This window comes from Lithobates pipiens, unplaced genomic scaffold (genome assembly GCF_037356315.1).
Source record: "Lithobates pipiens isolate NorthernLeopardFrog02 unplaced genomic scaffold, aLitPip1_a1.2 Scaffold_13, whole genome shotgun sequence".
Lineage (NCBI taxonomy): Eukaryota > Metazoa > Chordata > Amphibia > Anura > Ranidae > Lithobates > Lithobates pipiens.
Genome location: NW_027507718.1, coordinates 143,199,267 through 143,219,254, shown reverse-complemented (window position 1 = coordinate 143,219,254; position 19,988 = coordinate 143,199,267). Strand labels below are relative to the sequence as shown.

Here is a 19,988-nt window from a genome sequence, read left to right as displayed (position 1 = left end):
ACTTTTCAGCATTTATTCTATTTTTATCATTAATGTTTGCATTTACTTGAACTTTACACATATATTGTTAATTTTTGTAAAGGGGATTCCCATTTAGTAGATCACAATCACTTTGTGATTAATAGCGCGACACTTTATACATATGTGTGCACACACAGGTGTATATAATATATACAGTTGACATAATCTCTGCCCCAGTGTGGCTCCTGTCCCCTAAGCAGACCAACTCAAGTACCCCATGGCATCTTTTTGCCTGAGTGCTTGGGTAGCCCCTTGAGTGCCTACGGGCCACCGCTGGTTAGAGGACAAATCTGCAGAGGAAGAGGCCATAGAGGAAGAAGTAGAGGAGGGGGTGGAGGCGAGAGGTGTGGCAGAATAACCACTACTAATATTTTGGAGGCATAGTGGTGGAACAAGCTCTAACAATACTGCACCCTGTCCTGCATCCTTCCTAGCTGCCAGCAGAGTTACCCAGTGCGCAGTGAAAGAAAGGTAACGTACCTGTCCATGCCTGCTGGACCATGAGTCAGCGGTAATATGCACCTTACCGCTGACCTCCCTGTCCAACGAGGCCAAGACATTGCCTTCCACATCCTGGTAGAGAGCTGGAATGGCCTTCTGTGAAAAGAAATGGCGTTGGGGATCCTGCGCACATTCCACAAATTCACGAAAGGGGGCAGAGTCTACCAGCTGAAAAGGCAGCAGTTGGAGTGCTAGCAAATTAGCCATGCTAGCATTCCGCCACTGAGCATGTGGATGGCTGGGACCAAATTTCTTTTGACGGTTTAGCAACTGGGGTAGGGAAATTTGCCTGCTACAATCGGATGTTAGTGTAACAATAGCAGATTGCCCGCAAGTATTTGGCACACCTAATTCTACACCTTCATTCCTCTCAGTGCAGATTTCTGAGAGGACTGAAGGTATAGTGGGGTTGGAGATCCCAGCTGATGAGGAGCAAGGAGAGGTCCACCTTGTTCTTTGGTGGGGGTCTTTTAAGTACTGTTGCCAATGGACTGCATGGGAGGTCAACATATATGTCTGGTCAAGCATGTGGTGTCCAAGTGGCTGCTTTTTTGGCCACACTTGATACGCTTCAGACATATGTTGCAAACAGCAATGGTGCGATCTGCTGCACACGTATCAAAAAAGGGCCACACTAAAGAACTTTTCAAAATACACAGGGAGTCAGCAGTGCCCTGCTCATGTGGAGCTCTGCAGTGTGATGCAGTCGGGTGGCTGCTCTTAAGGTGACCCCTGGAGGGCATCCTGCCTTGTTAGAGATGTGTCTAGTCCTCCTCCTCCTCCTCTCTCCTATCAGGCACCCACGTAGAGTCAGTGACCTCATCATCCCCTCCCTCCTTCTCACTGGAGCAAACCTGGCAGTATCCTGCAGCTGTCTTCCTCAACCTGGGTACCATCAGAGCCTTCAAAACTCTGCGCGTCCTCCTGCAGCATGTACCTGACACTGTGGTCAAATAGTTCGGGGGACTCCTCCGTGCATTATGGTGTGGCTAGGGAAGGAGTGACTGATGACATTGAGCTGATGGAATAGGCCTCTTTGGCAGCTGCATTGGCAGGAAAACTACTCTGAGCCTGGGTGACAGAGGATTAGGACGGCTTAGTTATCCACTCTACCAAATCTTCTGCATGTTGTAGATCAACATGGCCAGCTGCCGAAAAAAAGAACAAGCGTGCCCCGTGGCCACATGCTGAAGGTGCACCATGTCCATGACCAGCACTATTGGCTGTAGGCAAAGAGCTTGCTTGCCCTCTTTTAGTGGCCTGTGAGCATCTGCCTCTCTTGGTGACCTTCCAGACATGCTGTAAAAATTTTATTAGCAAAACGCCGCCTGAAGTTTACTAGAAAAAGTACACCAGGAATGGCCTGCAGCCAGATATAGGCTTGGCTAGACTAGAATGCAGTGGATATATATGTAGGAGACCGTATATACATTTTATGCACTGCAGATCACTGAATCGCCTGCCTGAAAGTGTATTTGAAAACATACACGAGGAATGGCTTGCAGTCAGATATAGGCTTAGCTAGACTAGAATGCACTGGATATATATGTAGGAGACTGTATATATATTTCATGCACTGCAGCTCACTGAATCACCTGCCTGCCTGAAAGTATATTTGAAAACCTACACCATGAATGGCCTGCAGTAAGATATAGGCTTGGCTAGACTGGAATGCAGTGGATATATATATATATATATATATATATATATATATATATATATATATATAGGCGACTGTATATATTTTTTATGCACTGCAGCTCACTGAATCAATTGCCTACCAGAAGTATATATCTATATATATATATATATTAAATACACTGCAGCTAACTGAATCACCTGCCTGACTGAAGTATATTAGAAACAGCACACCAGGAACGGACTGCAATCAGATCTAGCTAAACTGGATACAGTGGATATATATGAGACTGACTTTGTGTATATATATATATATATATATATATAATACACTGCAGCTTACAGAATCACCTGCCTGCCTGAAGTATATTAGAAACAGTACACCAGGAACGGCCTGCAGTTAGATCTAGCTAAACTGGATAAATATAAATATATATATATATATATATATATATATATATATATATATATATATATATATATATATATATATATATATAAAAGCCTGGATGTAAATATATACTAAATACACTGAAGCTAACTGAATCGCCTGCCTGCTCAATCTAAATAAAATGACACTCTCTTTTGGTCAACGCCAGCAACACACTACACAGGGCCGACGTGCAGGCGGCCTTATATAGTGTGGGGCGTGGACTTAACCCACTGAGCCATAATTGGGCAAAGGCATCCTGCCTTTGGCCAGTTATGTCTCTCTTTGCTGACGGCACTGTGATTGGCCAAAGCATGCGGGTCATAGTGCATGCTTGGCCAATCATCAGACAGCAATGTACTGCGATATCGCAGTGCATTATGAGGCGTGACGCGCCGCTCGAATGCCAATGTTTGAGTCAAATTCATGCTCATCCCTAGTCTTTGGTAGGTTTGCAGGTGTTCCATATTCTTTCAATTTTTAGATGATGAATTGAACATTGCTCCATGAGATGTTCAAAGCTTGGGATTTTTTTTTATAACCTAACCTGCTTTAAACTTCTCCAAAACGTTATCCCTGTCCTGTCTGGTGTGTTTATTGGCCTTCATGATGCTGTTTGCTCACTAAAGTTATTTAACAAACCTTTTAGGCCCCTTTCACACATGCGGACCGTATGTCCGTATTTCATCTATCCATTTTCAGATGAAATACGGATATACCTGCATCCCTATGGTATAGTGGATGTCAACGGATGAACATCCGCTGACACCCGATATCATCCGTCTCTGCTATGATCAGATTCTGCAGATGGAGGAAAAATAGGATTTTTTGTACTCACTGTAAAATCCTTTTCTCTGTAATTCACAGACTGACACAGCTCTGCTCTTTAGCCATTGGGTTGTTACGCCACCTTTAGGAGAGGACTAGGCATAACATGTTAACATGTAATAAAAAACTCAGAACTTTCTAGTTCCGCCCAAGGGGCGGTCCCATAGGTAACAACCCCTCAGCCTGCTTTGCAGCCTCAGTATGTCAACAAGCAGTATAAAGTAAAGAAAAATAGGAGGGGTGGGTGCTGTGTCAGTCGGTGAATTACAGAGAAAAGGATTTTATGGTGAGTACAAAAAAATCCTATATTCTCTTATATTCACTGACTGACACAGCTCCTCTCTTTAGCCCTTGGGACGTCCCCAAGCAGTGCCAAAACGAGGGGTGGGAAAAACAGCATAAAACTTCATCCAAGTGGGAACTAGTATAAACTTTCCCCACAAAAAATTACAGTGTGTGGGAATAACTAAACTTTTGTACCCACAAAAAAACAGAATACTCCTCAACAGAGAGGCACTACCCTCAAACCACACCAGAACTGTGGCAACAAATGCAACAGTGCATTTACTTAAAAGTACTGCGTTTTTACCCAAAAAGACAGGAAAAAATTGTATGTGCAATTGCAATTATACAGCCACCTGCAAAACTTTGCAGCCAAAACAGCCAAAACAGGCAAAACAGGCATCAGCCGATGCACTGACATCTACCTTGTAGAATTTTGTGGCAGACAAAATACACCCTCAGCACCCGAACTACGTCCAGGGAATGGAGGGCCACCTCCTTAGGATGTGTCGGTTTAGGACACAGAGATTGTAACACAAGGTCTTCATTGATGTGAAACGCCAAATCCACCTTCAGCAGAAAAAGGATTGGACGTACCCCTTCCTTTTTTGGGACTACAAACAGGTTTGAGTAGAACCCCTGAAAACATTCCGATTCCAGAAAACAGGTACTATCACCCCGCGACTTAGCAGGTCCCTTACTGCCCTCAATAGGGCCTCCCGGAGAGCCGGGAGTACAGGTATGCTGGAGGGGAAGAATCTGTTTTGCGGTTAAGAGAGGAACTCTATCTTGTAGCCTGAGGAAATCAGATCGCAGACCCATTGGTCGGACAGCCGAGAGGCCCCCCTGGCTGCAAACTCCTGAAGGCGACCCCCCCCACCTGAGTTGCGGGCGGCGGCAAACCTTCATGTGGTAGCACTTTTTCTGGCAGGCTTGTTAGGCTTGCGGATCCAGGGACGCTTTGGTCTTTCAGAGGTCACCCTGTTGGGCTAGGGACGCTTGGTCAAAGCCCAGGGCGGACAAAAAATCAATTTGTGAGTGGAGAAAGAGGGCCCTTGCCTATGACGTGGCTCCTTAGCCTTTCTGGCCTGTGGGAGTAGTGTACTCCAAAGAGGCTCCAAAGAGCCGGTTGCCAAGGAAGGGAAGATCCCTCAGGGCTTTTTTGGATGCCTGGTCAGCGGACTAGCATTTTAACCAAATCAGGCACCTGAGTACCACTGCTGACACTGAAGCCCTGGATAACAGAGGAAGAGTATCCTGGGCCGCGTCACAAATGTACTTCAGGCCTTGCACTAGTTGGTCTGCTAGTTCCACGCAGACAGGAGAAGTCTGTTGTTCTCCCAATTCACGGTGCAACAGTTTTGCCCACTCGGTTAGTGTCTGCGACACAAGTGCGGATGCCAGTACTGGTCGCATGGTTGACCCCACAACCGCAAACAAGGAACGAGCCACTGCCCCGGCCTTCCTGTCCCTGGGGTCCTTAAATGCAGGAGTCCCCTCTAGGTGAACGGGCAGGCTTACGGGACCCAAAAGGGATTGCTACATCAGCAGAGGGATTTGCTGGCTCCTGAATCTTCAGGGTATCACGCACAGCCATGATAAGTGCTCCAACAAGCGTTTTGTCGTGCCCGGACGGGGACTCATCCTCACTGTGCAATCGGTGCAGGTCAGCGTCATCTGAAATGACAGAACAGGGGTCACCAGCCTCAGCAGGGCCCGAGTCTGCGTCCCCGGAGGGCGGGGGGCAGGGGCTGTTTTTTACCACCTTTGCGCCCACGCACCGCCTCCATCTTGGCAACGAACGAATGGAGGACCGTCGACAAAGCGTCCAGAGGCACTGCACAGTCTGCAGGAGAAACAGTTGCAATTGCCTGGAGTTCAGAAGAAGAAACACCAGTTTCTCAAGCCATGCTGACCCTACCCTGTCTGCCACCTGATGGGGACTTAGGACAGTGATGGTCCGACCCTCCTAACTACCGCTGGCTGAGGGGCTCTTTCCTGCAGGAATCACCACCCTGACTGGTTCTGCACTGTCCAGCTAGTAGTGCCTGTGTCCTGTGTCAGCTCCCAGGTGCATAGGAGATCACACTGCGCTGTCCAGAGCTGCTGCAAATGGTGCTGAAACTGACCAAAAACGTGTCCAGTATAAAAAACATAATCACAGGGAAAATGGCCGTCGACCTACAGGGAAGCATGCTGCTCCTTGCCCCACCAAGGATGGCCACCGAACACTGTATACCATGAGGAACAGCGAAGCAAACAGGCAGAGAAAATGGCAGTGAACAGCGATCAACAGACAGCCTCAGACACCTCCAGGGAGAGAGCCACACACATCCAGGGCCTAGCCAGCGCAGTCCCCCCCCAGGTGAGAGCCCCCTGGAGAGCCCCTGTCTATGACACACACACCGTTCCGCAGCCCGCGCAGCATCCCCCACAGGGAAGAGGGAGTGGAGGGAAGATAGGGACAGAGAGAGAAGAGAGGGAGGTGAGGGACCCCCGAATCGACCTACCAGTAAAATTCCCAGCTGATCAGCCCCACCGAAGCAGGGAGAGCTGTACTTACCAGTCCTTCAGAGCTGGGAGACATTCCATCACAGACCCACTCTCCGATCAGTACGGGGTGGCTGCTGGCCTGGCACACTGTGACACAGACATCAGTAGCCCGGTCATATGTGTGCCCCGGAGCATTAACCCTCACTGACCACCTCTGGAGCTGAGGCATGTTGTGGCCAACCCAGAGCGGAGCTCTGGTCTGCACACGCTCGTCTGGGGAGACTACAAGGATAAGAGTATCCAGCCTGTCACCCAGTCGGCTGTTGATAGCAGATCACAAGATCTTTAATCTTGCGCAAAAGGCAAAGCTTCTGCAGAAAAAACGTGGACCGATGGGCCCGCAGGGTTTCTAGGTCCTTCTCCTTCAATAGGCAGAAAAAAACTGAGGCTACAAAGCAGGCTGAGGCGTTGTAACCTAAGGGACCGACCCTTGGGTGGAACTAGAAAGTTCTGAGCTTTTTTATTACAAGTTAACATGTTATGCCTAGTCCTCTCCTAAAGGTGGCATAACAACCCAATGTCTAAAGAGAGGAGCTGTATCAGACGGTGAATATAAGAGAATGAACATGGACAGACGGTCCGTGTTCATCCGATCCCCCATAGAGGAGAGCAGAGATCTGACAGGGCGGTCCCTGCACAGCGTGCAGGGACCACCCTGTCATCCGCCGTCTCAGCGGGGATCGACAGAGCGATCCGCACTGAGAAAGCGGATGTTCACGGGGCGGATCATCACGGATCCATCCCGCGTGAAAGGGGCCTAAGTGCTTCACAGAACAGATATATTTTCTATTGAGATGAAATTATACACAGGTGGACTCTACTAATTAGGTGACTTCTGAAGGCAATTGGTTCTACTAGATTTTAGTTAGGAGTAAGGCCCCTTTGACACATGCGGACATTATGTCCGTATTTCATCCATCCGTTTGGGGATGAAATACGGACATACATGCATTCCTATAGGATAGCGGGTGTCTGCGGATGAACATCCGCAGACACCCAATATCGTTCGCCTCCGCAATTGTCCCATTCTGCAGAAGGAGGAAAATCCTATTTTTCTATCCGTCTGCAGAGCGGATCGGATGAACACGGACAGACAGTCCGTGCTCATCCGATCCCCCATAGAGAGCTGGAGTGGAGAGTGGAGAGCTGTTATCCGCCAGCTCAGCGGGGACAACGGAGCGATCCTCTCTGAGCAAGCGGATCATTATGGGGCGGATCATTACTGATCCGTCCCTTGTGAAAGTGGCCTTAAGGGGGCTGAATACAAATGCACACCACACTTTTCAGATATTTATTTGTAAAAAAAATGTTAAAAACCATTTAACATTTTCCTTCCACTTCACAATTATGCACCAATTTGTGTTGGTCTATAATATAAAGTCCCAATAAAATATATTTATATTTTTGGTTATAACGTGACAAAATATGGAAAATTTTAAGGGGTATGAATACTTTTTAAGGCACTGTATATGATGAAATGATGAAAGACAAAATATATAGAATATTTTTATATCCTCACAGAAATCTCAGGGAACTATTCTGCAGTCTGGCATTGTATAAACGTGATTTTTCAAAATTTTCACTTCCTACAGAATGGACACATATGTTTGCTAATATTAATTAACCCCAGTAGCTGTTTCATAATGCAAGTTATTCACCTCAATCATGTCCATCAGGTTGCTGAATTTCTGTTCCAAATCGATGCTAAGATTGCTCTCATGGTGGTGAATCCGGTAGTGCACAACATCACCATGGTGAGATACACAAAGCACATAATCCCCAGGATGTCTTATTGATTCTCGTACTAAAAACAATCCTTCTTCTCTGGTCTGAAGCTGCTGGACTGCCTGTACCCCAGATATAGAGCCATGGAACCAACTGTGATGTGGTAAGAGGCAGACAGGTCCAAGAGATTATATTATAAACAAACAAAGGATAATTTTATATAATGCAAGTTATATAATATACTGTATAACCTAACAAAGTAAAAGAACATTTTGCAACAGCAGGAATGAGCAGCTAAAATGTTGGTAAAAGACTTTAGTACATATTTATAAAATGATGGAAATCAACTAACATGTGTCCACCTAGAGGCAGTTGCGGGAGCAGAGGGTGAAAGCTACAACTGTATACAAGTAAGGAATTTAGAATAAAGTCTCAAAAAAAAAAAAAAAAAAAAAGCAATCTGAATATGATGAACACTCAAAATTTGTTAGACTGCAAACTCACGGCATTAAGCTAAGTCGAGAATCAACTTTGATTGCTGGACGTTCACGCAGAGCACTGGCAGGTATCAAACCCTCCAGACCAGTTGAATGGTGACACGCACAAAACCAGCCTCTATTCTAAAATAGAGATTCATGAAGTAAGATAATTGGTTGACAAATAAATAAATAAATCAGTGTTCTATAATAGTTTTGCTCTAAAATGCTTCATCAACATCACTGCATATTTATGTAAGAACAAAAAATACAATATACTTGACAAAAGCATTAAAATTATACTATGCTGTGTAGGTACATAACTCTTTTACATCCACAAAAAATTGTCTTTCCTCCTTAATCTGTAGGCAAATGTAAAATGCAGTATAGATGAACAAAGACTGGCACTGCACAATTCCCAAATCAGCATACACTGAATAATGGACAAGAGAAAGTACAGAATTTATTTCCATTAAAGGTTATAATAAAAACATTGGGGAGTGATATATAACTGTTAAGGTACAATAAATAGTGGTCAAGAATACTAAGCAAATCCCCAACTTGATACTAAGACCAGGTTCATGCCTGGGGTCCGGTGCATGTCTGTTCATCAGTTCAGGTGCGATTCAGGTCTGAATTTTTGCCTGAATTTGCACGTGAAACAGACCCAATCACACACAGGACTCTTTTGTAATCCGTTCTGCGGCCCCCCCAAACCTGTGTGAACCGGCTCCATTGAGAACAGGTCACACTAGCATGTCATGCAAATTCGCACATATGTGAACCCAGCCTTAGTGTGATACTCTAAACTATGGTCTAGCATCAAGTGCTGACTGCAATTTGATAGAAAAAAAAATGTGTGACAAATTCAAGGAAAAACTTAAAAATATGATTTCAAATTCTACTTTAATCTCTAAAAAGGAACTGTTGCCCAAATTAAGGCCACCTATGTAACTAGGCAGAAATGACTATAGCAGGAAAAAATATTTATATTTTACATTGCTTTTTTGCAATGTTTAGCACATGAATCCTATTTTTTAGGCACATATCCCAACTTTCCCACCCATAAGTAAAAAAATAAAAAATAAAAAAAAACACTTTATTTGACTCTCTCTTGAGGATTCTCTTAAGGTGTTGTAAACTCTTACCTATACCTAGTGACATGAAAAGCCTCTGATGATACACAAAAATTAAGTAAGTCCTCCTACTTAAGTTGTACCTGTTTATCTGCAGCAATCACTTCTACACAGCTTCCTAGGGGGCAGGATTCTCATACTACACACAGCATAACATTAGAGCAGAAATATGAGTGTAATCTGAGAACTGAGTGGAGAGAAGGGACACACCATGTCTACACAGACTTATATGAAAACATATAGCAGAGGAATGACAGAACAGACAGAAATCACAGTAGAAGTTTTCTATAGATTTCCATAGGTACACACTATAGAAGGATATGCTTTGTTCGTTTTTAATTTCAGAAATTACAACCACTTTAAAGCTGTGTAAAATGTTGAGACTGGACTAAATTAAATTTAGTTTTTGATCATTTTTAGACCCCTTTCACACTGGGGTGGTTTTTAGACACTTTAGCGGTAGAAATAGCCTCTGCAATGCGCCTGAAAACCGCCTCCCATTCATTGCAGTTTGTCTTTTCACACTGGGGTGGTGCGCTTGTGGGATGTTATCAAAAGTCCTGCAAGCATCTTTGAGGCGGGTTGGGAGCACTGTATTTAACACTCCCAAAATGCCCTGCCCATTGCAATGAATGGGCAGCGCTTCCAAAAGCACCATTAAAAGCGCTTTGATAGCGCCGCAAAGCGGGAGTTTTTACCTTAAAATGAGCAGGGCTTTAGTGCAAATGGCGGGCACTGCCAGTGTGAAAGTAGCCTTATGTCGCATACACACGATTGGAATTTCGGTCAGCAAAAGACCGATGAGAGCTTTTCGTGTGTATGCTCCATAGGAATTTAGCTGGCCGAATTCCCGCCAGCAAAAATTTGAGAGCATGTTCTCAATTTTTCTGACAGAAAATTCCTATCATGTGTATGCAATTCCGACACGCAAAAACTCGCGCATGCTCAGATTCAACTACGAGATGAAAGATATTGGCTACTGCTTATTGAACTTCCTTTTTCTAGTCCCGTCGTACTTGATGTACGTCACCCCATTCTTGACGGTCCGAATTTGGTGTGACCGTGTGTATGCAAGACAGCTTGAGCGAAATCCGTCGGGAAAACCATCAGACCTTTTTCTGACCAAAATTCTGATCGTGTGTTTACGCGGAATTAGAGTCAAATAATTAAAGTGATGTGTATGGAGGAAATTATGATGCAATTGTCCAATAGATTTTAGGGAAGTTTGCTTAGGAAATTATTAGTAAGTCCTCATCTGGAATATGCAGTTCAGTTTTGGGCACCAGTTCTCAAAAAGGATATCGGGGAACTGGAGAAAGTGCAGAGGAGGGCAATCAAACTGATAAGAGGCATGGAGGAGCTCAGCTATGAGGAAAGATTAGAGGAATTGAATTTATTCTCTCTTAAAAAGAGGAGATTAAGGGGGTATATGATCAACATGTACAAATACATAACGGGTCTAAATAATGAACTTGGTGTTTAGTTATTCACAGAGGACGGGGAAGTCTCCAAAAATATTGTTAACAAATTGCTGGAATGTTGCTGGGGCATTACAAGGTACTCATAATGTCCAAATCTAGTGCAGAAGGCTGTTTTTCATTCATACCCCTTGCGGATTCATACAAGGTTATATGCCCCTCGTAGGTCAAGTTTTGTGAAAACAACAGAAGTCTTAAAACATTGAAAAAGCTCCGGAACCAAAGGCAAAGGGTATCTGTTCTTGACAGTAATTTTATTCAACTTCTGGTAATTTATGCAAGGGCGTAGAGTATGATCTTTCTTCTCCACAAAGAAGATTCCTGCGCCTGCGGGGAATGTGGAAGGCCGGATGAAACCTTCCTCCGTTCTAGTTCAGAGAGGGGAAAAATGCACCCAAACGGGATTTCAGAACACAGCAACAGTTCAATTGGGCAGTCGTATGGGGCGATGAGGGGGATGAGGAGTGTCTGCTCCTTGTTTCAAAACATACAGAAATTTGTGGTAAACTGCAGGTATGAGTTGTGACACAGGAGAGTCAGTATGTACTGCCAAGAGAGGTGCAGGTGTCATGGACATGGGGTGAAGGCAGGACTACTAGCAATAGGAAGAAGAAAGGGTACTTTTCCCAGTAACCCAGTCTATCAGCGGGATAATAGGTGTTCCCGATGACCCGTATCAGACATAGCCAGTAGCAGGCAGGTCTCATGTGTTATCAGCCTGGTCCTGAGATGGGATCCATCGGCCAGGTGGATGGACAGCTGGTAGGTCTTTATTTGCACAGGAATTTTGTGATAATGAGCAAAGTCCTTATCCATAAAACAGCTGCAGGCCCCGGAGTCGACTATGGCTGGTACTTAAATGTTTCTCCCAGGGACCCTTGATCCAGAGCACTTGGAAGGGTAGGCAGAGGAGGTGATCCCAGTCCTCATGGGGCAGTTTTGAAGAAAATGACCCGCTACCCTACAGTATATACACAGGCCCATTCTGCGTCTTCGCAGCTTCTCAGTACTGGAGAGTGTAGAACGAAAAAGTCTCAATTGCATAGGTCTAGTTATTGTGCCAATCCTCTCTGCTCTCCTTTCCCTGAATCAACGATCAAGCTTGATAGCAATATTAATGAGGCCTTCAAGAGATTTGAGAAGCTCCACACGAGCAAGCTCGTCCTTTAGTCCTTAGGCCAAGCCAAGACGGAATTGATGCCGCAAGGCTGCGCCATTCCATCTGGAATCTGAGGCCCATAAGCGGAATTCTGCAACATTGTCCTCGGAGGGTCAATTACCCTTTTCGCAAAGTATAGAGGATGGATTCTGTGGTAGCAGTGTGCTGGGGGGTCATCAGATAGCTGGGCCATTGCTTCAACGAATGAAGAAAGAGAGTCCAGGACAGAGCTATTTTGTTCAAGGAGTTGGTGGGCCCAAGATTGTGACTCTCCGAGAAGTAGAGAAATAATAAATCCCACCTTAGTGATTTCAAGTGAGAAAGTACTTGGCTGCAAGGTAAAAAAAAGTTCACAAGAGTTCTTGAACACACAGATCTTGTCCTAATTGCCTGAGAATCGCTTTGGTGCAGAAACTCTGGGTTCTGGTGGTGATATGACATGAAGATGCGAAAACAGTCTGTTCAGATGTGGGGCAGTCTAGTGCGATAACAGGTGCAGGAGTTACCGAGGCAAAGGTTTGGATGCGACTTTCCAGCTGTGCATGGCTCTTTTGCAGAGTGCTGACTGCCCGTGTGAGGGAGACAAGTTGTTGGCATAGCAGCTCCAAAGGTGTCTCTGACATCTGGCTGAGTGGTACTATCAGGTACCTGGTGGAGACTGAGATGTAGAGAGGGCTTCTGTTGTACCTCCTGTCCAGCACCGCTGGTAGAGATGACAGGGAGTGAAAGACACAGAGTGGTACGAAGGCTGATGTAGCAGGTGGCTCAGGATGGGTTTTGGCAGGAACCTGATAGCTGCAGATCACCGAATAGGCACCGAGGACTGGAACTCTGTGTTGCTGGATCAGCAGACAGAGTCGTGGTCGGAACATAAGCCAGGAGGTCAACAGCCAAGCAGAGCAGGTAGGGGAATGTGAGACAGGATCAAAGACAGGATACAGGGTGGGTATGGTACACAGTTGGGCAGCGCAGTACAGGAGCATGAAGCAGGAACAGAGTCAAAATACAAGCCAGGGTCACAGGAAGGCAGGCAGAAGTCCAAGGGAAGGTTCAGGTACAAGCCGGGTCAAACACAGGAACACTGGAACAGATCAGATACAGGTAACAGGTACTAGCTGAAACACCACTCAGCAAGACTTATGTGTCAGTGTTCAGTTTAAATAAACTACTTGGCGCCCAGACGTGCACGTGTGCGCATTAGCGTGCATCTGTGTGCGCGCATTGGCGCGTGCCTACGCATGCACCAATACAAGTCCTTTTTACACACACACTGGTGTGCACGTACGTGTCTGTTAGCCAGACTTTTCTCTTACATTAATGCATGCAGTTGAGATAAAGCAGAGTTGAAGTTGCTGGAACGGAGACGTCAGGGGAATCCATACATTATGCAGTAACAGGAGAGAGAATGACAGGCATGAGAAGTGGCAGAAGCTCCCAGTGCACCCCCTCAACACAGATTAAGATACCGCCCAGGGCAGTCGCCCCTCCCCCCCCCCCCCTCCTTGTACCGGCCCTGCACGTACCTGGTAGAAGAGCCTGACACAATGAGGAAGGCCTCTCTTACACCTCTGAAACCATACCCCTGATAGAGCAGACAGGTGGCACAAGAATATAGAGTGGCACAAGTGCCTATTGGTTTTGCTTGCAGCAGGGCTGGATGAACTCTGGATCAAGCAGGGGAGGACCGTCCGTAGATCACATTGGTGCAAGCGTGCCAGATGGACACCAGTGAGCAGGAGACAGGAGCAGGCTGGCAACAGCAGACAGGTTGGTAGCAGAGGCTTGCAGTAGGCAGTCCAGCAGTGATGGGGACAAAGGCAGAGCTAAGTCAGGATACAGGCTGAGTTGGTATCAGATCAGTGAAGCAGCAGCAAGGGGCACAGGCAGAAGTAAGTTCAGAGGTATGCCGGGGTCAGTGCAGGTGGAGTTCAAGAATAGTCAAGACAAACTGGGTCGTTAACAGTAACCAAATGCAGTAACAGGTTGCAGGTATGCACTGGAATGTGGTAGACAAGACAATATTGAAGCATAGCACAGGCTTAGTTTTAATAGCCCACTTTGCACCAATGCGAGCAACAGATGTATACGGGCCCATTTCCTACGCACATGTAAAGAAACATAAGTTAGCCTGTGCCTGACAGTTAGGGCCTCTGGTAATTGCTTACATCCAGCAACTCAAGTCTCACTGTTCTATGGGGCTGTGTGCCAAGGCTGGAGACAAAAATAGGCAGCAGGAGCCATCTCCATAGAAGTCCTTAGGTTTGTAATGCACAGGTGCAGCCAGGATGTAAACAATCATTGGATTTCATGGCCATTGGAAATAATGAAGTATACATCTGTGGTTGCAGAGGGTGGGTTAGTTTATGTCAGGGTGAAAGGGGCAAACTCATAAAACTCATAAGTGCCCTTTGTCTAAAAGTGCATTTTATCCTTCCATGAAATCTTTAATAAACACTGAATAAAGCATTAGAGCCGGTTCACACAGGGGCGACACGACTTCCAGGACGACTTTGTGAGGCAACTTGGAGACGACTTGAACACGACTTAGACACGACCTGGGGCGACTTACAACACGACTTTAACTCGCCCCAGGCCAGGCGACTTTTGCCGTGGCCAATCAGAGAATGAGCTCTGAAGGGGGAAATTTTCAAAAATTTGGCGTGGGTTCCCCCTCCGAGAGCATACCAGGCCCTTAGGTCTGGTATGGATTCTAAGGGGAACCCCCTACGCCGAAAAAACGGCGTGGGGGTCTCCCCCAGATCCATACCAGACCCTTATCCGAGCACGCTACCGGCCAGGAAAGGAGGTGGGGACGAGCGAGCGCCCCCCCCCCCTCCTGAGCCGTACCAGGCCGCGTGCCCTCAACATGGGGGGGGTGCTTTGGGGAAGGGGGGGGGCCATGCGGCCCCCCACCCCAAAGCACCTTGTCCCCATGTTGATGAGGACAAGGGCCTCTTCCCGACAACCCTGGCCGTTGGTTGTCGGGGGCTGTGGGCGGGGGGATTATCGGAATCCGGGAGCCCCCTTTAATAATGTTAGGGACGTGGTGCGCGGTGACTTATATAGGGACAAGGGTCGAGGTCACCGGTTGATGTCACATGGTGACACCGCCCCCTTACGATGTCACAATCCCGGAGGATGCTGGGACTGTGACATCGTAAGGGGACAGGGTCACCATGTAACATCAACCGGTGACCCCACCCCTTGTCCCTATATAAGTCGCCGCGCACCGCGTCCCTAGCATTGAGGCCGGAGAGAGCGTCGAGTCAACATCTCCAGAAGAAGAAGAACGGAAGGCGGCGGCGGCGGCGACGGCGACAGAAGACCGGGCCACCACTCGTAAAAGAGCTGGAAGAAGAAGCGGTGGCCCGGCAAGAAGAACCGAAGAGGGGGACAAGACCCCCGAAGTCGGAAGAAGAGGGCGGCGGCGATGAAGAAAGCCGGGCTCCTCCACTAATAAAAGAGCTAGCAGAAGATAGGGGAGGAGTGCGGCGAGAAGACCCCCGACGACGGAAGACTCCACGGAGCTGTGCAATAAAGTATTTTAACCCTGTGTTGTGTTTTTTTTTAACTTTTTTTCACAGGTGAATGGGTAGTGGTACATTGTACCCCATACTCATTCACATAGGGTGGGGGGCCGGTATCCAGGGCCCCCTTATTAAAGGGGGCTCCCGGATTCCGATAAGCCCCCCGCCCGCAGACCCCGACAACCAACGGCCAGGGTTGTTGGGAAGAGGCCCTTGTCCTCACCAGCATGGGGATAAGGTGCTTTGGGGTGGGGGGCCGCATGGCCCCCCTTTCCCCAAAGCACCCCCCCATGTTGAGGGCACGCGGCTCAGGAGGGGGGGGGGGGCGCTCGCTCGTCCCCACCCTCTTTCCTGGTCGGCCAGGTAGCGTCCTCGGATAAGGGTCTGGTATGGATCTGGGGGGACCCCCACGCCGTTTTTCCGGCGTAGGGGGTTCCCCTTAGAATCCATACCAGACCTAAGGGCCTGGTATGCTATCGGAGGGGGAACCCACGCAAATTTTTTTTCATAAATTTGGCGTGGAATTCCCCCTTCAGAGCTAATAATTCTGTCAGAGTCGCCTCCGTATAGATGGAGATCCGACTTGGAGGCGACCTCCATTGAAATCAGTGGGTACCAGTCGCCTACAAGTCGGATTGAAGTAGTACAGGAACCTCTTCTGAAGTCAGAGCGACTTCAGTAGCGTGTATTAAGACGGCTCTCATTCACTTACATTGATTTTTAAATGTTGTCCGACCTGAGGCGACTAGGGGCGACCTGAAGTTGGATCTGAGTCGCCCCTGTGTGAACCGGCTCTTAGTGTAAACATGAAAAGTACCATAACTACAGTATGATATAAGAAAATAAAGATCTTACCTGGCATGTGCTTATTATAGTAACAAGATCACCTTTTTGATATGCCAGTTCCTCTGACTTAGGATTGTTGTTATCCGTTTTTGTGATACACTGCATCCCAGGTTTTAGAGTTCTCTGCAACTAATAATGGAAATAGAATATACAGTATTATGGTTACTGCTTTATAACTATTTCAACTAAAGGCTGTTGAGCCAATGTTATCCCTGAACCAATAAAATGCTATCTTAACTATGTATTAGTCCCAGTATTTATATCATCAAGATACATTCACGTCAATATCTATTCCCAAAATAATTTATATAGAAAGGATAGAGGTGGGACTTTATATGAGCCGTGACCATCCGGTACACCGAGCTCCATCCCTATTTGGATACAGAGAAAGGGGGGGGCCGCAATGGGACTTTATATGAAACAACACATTGAAGGTCAATTAAATCAATCAATAAAATTGTATTTTATTGGCGATGCACGGGGAGATACTACGATAAGTTAACAATACGTCAATATTATAATACATAGACATAAACAGAAAAATGTACAATAAAATAAAATATATATAAATAAAATAATAAATAATAAATAAATAGTAATAAATAATAATAGATGGATAATAAATAAGAAACATGTATGATAGTAACATAAATCAATTCATATTGTATAGGCGTTAATGTATATATTTCATATTGTAGTAACATAATTACACATAAATAGTAGCAGATCAATAGTATATCCCAAAGTGCATATACAGTGGAGACCAATAAAATGAATTGATGATTTAAATCAATAAATCAAACCCATGAGGGAGTCTTGGTTGTTGGGGCATAACATCCACTGGTAAAAAACTCGTAAAAAGCTTGACGCGTTTCGTGGACTGTTTCCACTCATCAGGAGCCGCTATAAAAATTGGGGGTACCTGTGGCAAAAATATACTGAGTATTAAAAATCAATGATAATTGATTATACAGAAAAAAAGGGGGGAACATACAAAGTGGTCCCATCCGCTCTTACCTATAGAATAACAAAAGATGCATCTAGATCTCATGGCAGTAAAGGTTTTACATCAGAGGCACTATGGAGGGGGAATCTGCATCTTTGCGGGAGTTGAGGTAACATCCAAGAAGCCGGCAAGCAGGCCAGAGAGTGAATAGTCCTAAATGTGACTGGAATTTACTCGAAGCGAGTAGTGGAGGGAGGCTAAGGAACCTAAAAAAAGGGGGAATAATGTAATGAATGTGAAGTGGGATAGGGGAAACGGGGGGGGGGGGGGGGGTTTGATAATGAAAAGACAAGGAAAAGTAAGTGAGGCAGTGAGTATTGGATAAGAATAGTCATCCCAAGTGAGAAAAGAAGTGAACAACAGAACTGGAGCAACCCACAGTGACTATATCACCACGGAGATAAGAGACCCAAAACAAAAGGTCATAAATTACCTGAAATAAGAAATGTGTATCGTGTAGGGGTGACACGTGTAAGAAAAACCTTTTAGAAGTAAAGAATATCCTTCGAATGGAAAATAGGTGATGAACGTAGCTTGCAGCGCCGGCGAGGATGTGACCAACTTCACGCTGGAAATGCCCAGCTCAGAGAGCAAGTGTACCCGCATCCAAATGACTTGCGCTCACATGAGAGAGCCCAACAGCCCTCGTGCTGAGCGGAGTTGGAAAAAACAAACACGTCAGTGTTCAGCGTCACAAATGACGTCGGACTTAAGGCGTGTGGGCGTGACGTCGACGCACAGCGAAGGCGAGCCCCCCCACCAGAGACCTGATGGTCACGTAGGTGGGGGATAGCCGCGGTGTGCGTCGCAACTCCCGGAGGTAGATGAGGCCACCCCTCAGAAAGAGAAAAAGATAATAATGATAAATGGCCTCCTAAAGGGCACAGGGTACTGACCAATCTAGTATATAATTGTAATGGTTAGAATGGATATAATGCCCGCATATGACCAACAAGTGAACCTAAAAGACAAATGTGTTGTTTCCATCCCTAAACAGTTTATATAGAAAGGATAGAGGTGGGACTTTATATGAGCCGTGACCATCCGGTACACCGAGCTCCATCCCTATTTGGATACAGAGAAAGGGGGGGCAGCAATGGGACTTTATATGAAACAACACATTGAAGGTCAATTAAATCAATCAATAAAATAGTATTTTATTGGCGATGCACGGGGAGATACTACGATAAGTTAACAATACGTCAATATTATAATACATAGACATAAACAGAAAAATGTACAATAAAAAAATATATATAAATAAAATAATAAATAAATAGTAATAAATAATAATAGATGGATAATAAATAAATAAGAAACATGTATGATAGTAACATAAATCAATTCATATTGTATAGGCGTTAATGTATATATTTCATATTGTAGTAACATAATTACACATAAATAGTAGCAGATCAATAGTATATCCCAAAGTGCATATACAGTGGAGACCAATAAAATGAATTGATGATTTAAATCAATAAATCAAACCAATGAGGGAGTCTTGGTTGTTGGGGCATAACATCCACTGGTAAAAAACTCGTAAAAATCTTGACGCGTTTCGTGGACTGTTTCCACTCATCAGGAGCCGCTATAAAAAGCTTGGTGTACCGGATGGTCACGGCTCATATAAAGTCCCACCTCTATCCTTTCTATATAAACTGTCTATTAGGTTCACTTGTTGGTCATATGCGGGCATGATATCCATTCTAACCATTACAATTATATACTATATTGGTCAGTACCCTGTGCCCTTTAGGAGGCCATTTATTATTATTATCTTTTTCTCTTTCTGAGGGGTGGCCTCATCTACCTCCAGGAGTTGCGACGCACACCGCGGCTATCCCCCACCCACGTGACCGTCAGGTCTCTGGTGGGGGGGGCTCGCCTTCGCTGTGCGTCGACGTCACGCCCACACGCCTTACGTCCGACGTCATTTGTGACGCTGAACACTGACGTGTTTGTTTTTTCCAACTCCACTCAGCACGAGGGCTGTTGGGCTCTCTCATGTGAGCGCAAGTCATTCGGATGCGGGTACTCTTGCTCTCTGAGCTGGGCATTTCCAGCGTGACGTTGGTCACATCCTCGCCGGCGCTGCAGGCTACGTTCATCACCTATTTTCCATTCGAAGGATATTCTTTACTTCTAAAAGGTTTTTCTTACACGTGTCACCCCTACACAATACACATTTCTTATTTCAGGTAATTTATGACCTTTTGTTTTGGGTCTCTTATCTCCGTGGTGATATAGTCACTGTGGGTTGCTCCAGTTCTGTTGTTCACTTCTTTTCTCACTTGGGATGACTATTCTTATCCAATACTCACTGCTTCACTTACTTTTCCTTGTCTTTTCATTATCAAACTCCCCCCCTTTCCCCTATCC

At 45.8% G+C, this 19,988-nt stretch overlaps 1 protein-coding gene across 2 annotated transcripts in view; it reads right to left on the bottom strand.

Moving 5' to 3' along the window:
* MATK (megakaryocyte-associated tyrosine kinase) overlaps window positions 1–19,988 on the bottom strand; it is a 117,071-nt gene that overhangs the window by 63,987 nt on the left and 33,096 nt on the right. For both annotated transcript variants that reach the window (XM_077475664.1, XM_077475663.1), the window contains exons 3-5: window positions 16,610–16,729; window positions 8,483–8,598; window positions 7,912–8,131 (exon numbers count right to left, since the gene is read on the bottom strand). In XM_077475664.1, the coding sequence (XP_077331790.1) occupies window positions 7,912–8,131; window positions 8,483–8,598; window positions 16,610–16,729 (456 nt within the window). The remainder of the gene's footprint in view (window positions 1–7,911; window positions 8,132–8,482; window positions 8,599–16,609; window positions 16,730–19,988) is intronic.